The following is a 5,946-nucleotide window of genomic DNA, read 5'->3' on the forward strand; positions in this document are numbered from 1 at the left end:
CTTCCTGCAACAGTAAGTGGGCGGGTTCAGAGAGACGTTGTCCAATGACAAATCGGCATTCGGCAACGTCAGTACGTCCTATCTGCTTTTAAGGCGCCACCCTTGAAAAAACTAAAAACAAAAAAAAAAAAAAAAACTAAACTAAACTTAACTAAATGCAAAACCAAGTAAGGCCGTGTAAGCAAATTGTAGATCTTAAAGAGCACCTATTATGGTTTTTAAACGTACCTAATTTTGTTTTAAAGGTCTCATACAATAGAGTTACATGCATCCAAGATAAAAAATAAATAAATAAAAACACTTTAATTTGCTCATAATTTAAATTACTTTTTTTTTTTCCCCAGTGTCAAAAACTACTCGTTCAATGATCCGTTCTAAAGGATTCATTCTAAACGCCTCCTTTCAGAGAGCCTACTCTGCTCTGATTGGTCAGATGTCCCAGTCTATTGTGATTGGTCTACCGCTTAGTGTAGTGTTTGAGGGCGGGTCAAAGCTGTTCGCGAGCAGCCAATGAAAACCAGAGGCGGGTTTTTGTTCCCAAATTACGTAGGTTAGTACAGGAAGTAAGTCTGGAATTACTAAAGACTCGTTTCAGGTGTTCAGAATCGGTTCTTTCTTTTGGGAGTCAATAACTCCATTTGTCGTGCACTTTGATTTTTGAAACTTTGCAGACTTTTTTACATTCACAAACAGCTACATAACACTACATGAAAGATAATATTTGAAAAACCATAATAGGTGCTCTTTAAATTAAGAAAAAAAATATTAGCAGCTCATCTGTGATACCAGTTTAAATTATAAAACATAGTAACATGTTACAAAAGAACAAAAGTTCTCTGATAAAACTAGACTTTATTTACAAGGTATGTTATCTTTATACAAATATAAGACAAAAAAAAAAGAAAGGTAGTTCAAGACAGTAGTATAACATTCCAGCCATTCCCCAAAAATATTTACTTATATTTATTATAATATACTATTTATTAATAAATATCCCTTTAAAAAGTTTCTTACAACCGTACCTAAACAATTAACATAATATTTAAAATAAAACACACTAAAAATGGTTGTAAACTCATTCATGTTTGGAACTTTACTTTGACCACACTGTGATCCAGCAACATGTCCAACTAGCCATAACAACTAGCAGAGTCCCATTAAGCCATTCTGTCAATGATCTTTTGTGGATCCCAAAACACCAAGTATTTGAGCAGAGGTTCATTGGATGATTAAAGGCCAAGCCTTGTCTCTTCATTTCATACACATGGAACAGAGCATGGAGAAAAACTTCAGGATGGCATCTCTGGTAAGAGAGAGAGGGCGAAAAGGTGAAGAGATTTTACAGGACAAATTTTGATAATTACTGTTCAATGTACAAAAAGCGTTGCGATTCCACAATGATTTTCAAAACACAAAGCAGAACAAACCTGGCAAATGGAATGTATGACAGGCTATACCTATAGAAAACAAAAATGCCATTTTACTGAAATACATTTTCTCAATGTTACATACACTAGGTGTTGAGTGTAAAATATGCTTGAAAATATCTACTGTCATGCATCAATAAAAACTTACCACGCAAATGCAAGGACTTGTAGAATGACAAACAACAAAGTGAGTGCAAAGATCTTCCACTGTGGTACAGACATTAAGGTAAATAAAAAGCTAAAAATGATAGGCCTACTTAATCATCTGATAAATCCTTGTATGAGGTATAAACATAGACAACAACTCACCCAAAAAGCTGCACAGAGTGTGAGAACCAAACATGTCTAGACCAAAAAAGACAAATAGAACCATTAGCAGTTTTGGTTAAATTACAAAAAAAGTAATCCACTACAAATTATCAAAACTAATCTAAAATTATAATCAGATTACTTTACTGATTACATCATTGAAAAATGTATCACATTATTAATTACTTTACTTTTAAGTTACTTTTGTAGTGGCTTCTGCCACCTCTGTAAAAAATCACTCTCAAAGTCTTGGGGTTTTGATGCCAGAAGATAGACTTTTTTATCAGAGACAGAAAAGCCGAATTGCTCTGCAGTTGCAACTCCAGCAAAATGGTTTGCACCCACCTAAATACATATCATCTACCAAGGAATGGCCAATACATTCCATACATGTCACCTTCATCCTATTCTCTGACTCCAGTCTGTTTAATTTAAAATGTGGACAAGAGACACCTGTGGAGGAACCTCAACATATATTTTCTCAGCAGTCATGAGAGTAGTTTACTATATGTGAGCACATTCCTTTCCTACACAGGCTTCTCCACACACACACACACACTAAGATTCATGCTTGACCATCAGAAATAATTGTAGAATAAAATGGCTATATTAACATTGATTATACTTCATTAATTTATACTCAACAAAAAATATTCTACACTTTCAAGTTATTTTTAAGTTAAACTTTTTTGTTTTTCCACAACAAATTCAAAATAATGTCTAGTTTCTCCTTGTTCATTGTCACACACCCTTCAGCTGTCACAGAAACTCAAACAGACATCCACATGAACATATGAATTCACATTTTCATTGTATTGCACATAAATAATATATATTTTTAGAAATATGTGTAACCCAAGTAATGTACTTAAAGTCAGTTACTGTAATCTAATTACAAGAATTTAAATGTAATTCATTACACTACTTTTTGTGCCTAAAAGGAATAATTATACTGTAACTAATTACTTTGTAATCCAATTACTCCCACACTGACCATTAGTACCCATTACAAAGTGGGTCAAAAATAGTGTATCAGAATCTGTATTTGTGTAACTGGCAGGATGCTAAATACTCCACATAAGCAAAACAAAAAATATATATATTCTTCCACTTGCTGGTGTCTCCAGTGTGTTTTCAGGTATGGCACTAAGTTTATGTAGTCAAAGACTGAATAATCTGTCTGCATTGTTTAAAAAAAAAAAGACATTTCTGCATTATTTTCACAGTGAGGAATTGGACAGAATCTCATTGTTGGTTTTATAAGAATGAGTGAGTGTGTGGCGTGGAAAGCTAGTCAAGGATTAACTCACTATCATAACAACTGTAGCAAAGGCTCTGGTTTTGTCACACATCCTCTTCAGCTGTTTTATCGGCCCCATCAAAAACATTGTGCTGTAGGTGGGATCAAATTAAACAGAGGAGTTATTAAACTAAAATAATAGATAGTTATTGCATTTAAGTTGCTATGCTTGATGACTTACCTTACTAAGGAACATACGTTCCCAAATGTGTAAAAGACAATGAAGAGAATCACACCTATCTTGGGAATAAACAGGCAACACACTCCCTGAGACACAAAAGAAAAGGCTGGTTATTAATGTTATACTACTTAAATTATATATATATATATATATATATATATATATATATATATATATATATATATATATATTATTTTTTACTAAATATATAAAATATTACTTATTTAATATAAATACAGTAATGTATATGTTTTAAATAATTACAATATAATAAAAATATCTAAAAAAAAATGTTTTATATATGTTATCCAAATCTAATATCAATAACAAAAATTGTGCCAAATAATTTAAAACAGAAAGCTAATTTATCTCTTAAACTCCTTACTAAGTATACTTTAAATTCTTAATTTTGCTCAAAAAGTGTACATCATCATTTCTGAGTCTGACATTCCTGAAAGCAGGTCAGACCGGTGACGCAGCTCTTATAAACACAGGGTAAATACAATTCTAAATTCTTCCAGTCAGGAAGTTATCAGTGTGTAAATGTACACTGACATGGGGGTAGATATATATATATATATGTGTGTGTGTGTGTGTTAGTGTCACTGACCAGGATAGTGCACACAACTCCGATGACCATACAGGCGATGAATCCTTTCACGCGCGTTCCCCATCCCAGCGTGGACGCTTCATTCGCCGCCTTTAGTGAAGACACTGGGATTTATATGAGTTTCTTCAGAGAAATCAAATCAAAATGGAAAGTTTGTACGTCTAAGTATATGTCTAAGTATATACAAACTCTTAATCATCTACATATTATTTCATTTATATATTTTTTGTTTACCTGTTATATGTTATATGTATCTCAACTTAGTGAATGCAGAGCACTAAAGACAAGAACTAATTTACCTGCAGTATATTTCCATTGTCACTGTTTCCATCACGACCACCCAGAACCGCTCTGAGTTTGTCCATAATTGTATATTCAATTCTCACGTTTCTGTCAATAATTCTATCAATTAACTTTAAATCCCCTTGAATGTGTTGAAAAAATACACTGTCTCATCGACCAGCTGACAGACACTTGACAACACTGCATACCTTCACCTTCTGGGATCTTTTCATTTGTACATTATCACCTGTTGCTCAAGCACGCCACCTACTGATAGTTCTCAGATGTACCAAATGTGGAATATGTAGTACCAAAAGAGACTAGGGCCAATATCACACGGATTACTTCACCCAATAAGTAAAGAATAATATATATATATATATACATTGGCAGCCAAAACTTTGGAATAATGTACAGATTTAGCTGTTTCGGGAGGCAATTGGTACTTTAATTCACCAAAGTGGCATTCAACTGATCAAAGTATTGTCAGGACATTACTGATGTAAAAAAAAAAACAGCACCATCACCATTTTAAAAAAGTAATTTTTGATCAAATCTAGACAGCCCCCATTTCCAGCAGCCATCACTCCAACACCTTATCTAATTTGGTACCAGAAAATCACTTGCCATTATATCAAACACAGTTGAAAGCTATTTGGTTCGTTAAATGAAGCTTAACATTGTCTTTGTGTTTGTTTTTGAGTTGCCACAGTATGCAATAGACTGGCATGTCTTAAGGTCAATATTAGGTCAAAAATGGGAAAAAAATAAACAGCTTTCTCTAGAAACTTGTCAAGGCTATACAATGCTTGTCAAGGCTATACAATGCTTAAAATTGCCAAAAAACTGAAGATTTCATACAAAGGTGTACACTACAGTCTTCAATGTCAAAGGACAACTGGATCTAACAAGGACAGGATAAATGCATCAGAGTCTCTAGTTTGAGAAACAGACACCTCGCATGTCCTCAGCTGACAGCTTTATTGAATATACACTACCGGTCAAAAGTTTTGAAACACTTGACTGAAATGTTTCTCATGATCTTAAAAATCTTTTGATCTGAAGGCGTATGCTTAAATGTTTGAAATTAGTTTTGTAGACAAAAATATAATTGTGCCACCATATTAATTTATTTCATTATAAAACTAAAATGTTATAAAATAAAAAAAAGTTTTTGAAACTGATGACTTGGACCAAATAATAAAGAAAAGCAGCCAATAAGTGCCCAACATAGATGGGAGCTCCTTCAGTACTGTTTAAAAAGCATCCCAGGGTGATACCTCAAGAAGTTGGTTGAGAAAATGTCAAGAGTACATGTCTGCAAATTCTAGGCAAAGGGTGACTACTTAGATGTTAAAATATAACAGAGTTTTGATTTTTTTTGGATTTTGTTTAGTCACAACATAATTCCCATGGTTCCATTTATGTTATTCCATAGTTTTGATGACTTTACTATTATTCTAAACGTGAAAAAAAAAAAAAAAAAAAAAATATATATATATATATATATATAATATATATATATATATATATATATATAATATATATATATAATAAAGAATGAGTAAGTGTTTCAAAACTTTTGACCGGTAGTGTGTGTGTATATATATATATATATACTTGCCCAAACAATTATGAAAATTAAATACCAGAAAATATTAGCACATTAATGACATTGCTTTGAAACAAAATACAAATAAGTTCTTTAAAAACATTTATCATCAAATCAAATCAATAAATACATGTCATAAGATACTATAATTTCAAGATTCCATACAATGGGCAATCATGATATAGATTTTTTTTATTCAATCAAATCCAAAGAATGCTGTGGAAC

General features: G+C 32.4%; 1 protein-coding gene across 2 annotated transcripts; it reads right to left on the reverse strand.

The window, feature by feature from the left end:
- Nucleotides 1-851: 851 nt before the first annotated feature.
- Nucleotides 852-4,310, reverse strand: sft2d2a (SFT2 domain containing 2a). 2 transcript variants are annotated; one of them, XM_051705964.1, is made up of 8 exons: nt 4,127-4,310; nt 3,828-3,917; nt 3,218-3,303; nt 3,047-3,128; nt 1,737-1,772; nt 1,576-1,591; nt 1,428-1,457; nt 852-1,303 (listed from the first exon to the last, which is right to left on the reverse strand). In XM_051705964.1, the coding sequence occupies exons 1-8, from the start codon at nt 4,190-4,192 to the stop codon at nt 1,290-1,292; spliced, it is 420 nt and encodes a 139-aa protein (XP_051561924.1). In that variant the 5' UTR covers nt 4,193-4,310; the 3' UTR covers nt 852-1,289. The 2 variants fall into 2 exon arrangements, with proteins under 2 accessions (XP_051561924.1, XP_051561923.1); XM_051705963.1 differs by having other exon boundaries at nt 1,576-1,634.
- Between the last annotated feature and the right edge of the window lie 1,636 nt (nt 4,311-5,946).

The sequence above is a fragment of the Myxocyprinus asiaticus genome, chromosome 9, assembly GCF_019703515.2.
Source record: "Myxocyprinus asiaticus isolate MX2 ecotype Aquarium Trade chromosome 9, UBuf_Myxa_2, whole genome shotgun sequence".
Classification (NCBI taxonomy): Eukaryota; Metazoa; Chordata; class Actinopteri; order Cypriniformes; family Catostomidae; genus Myxocyprinus; species Myxocyprinus asiaticus.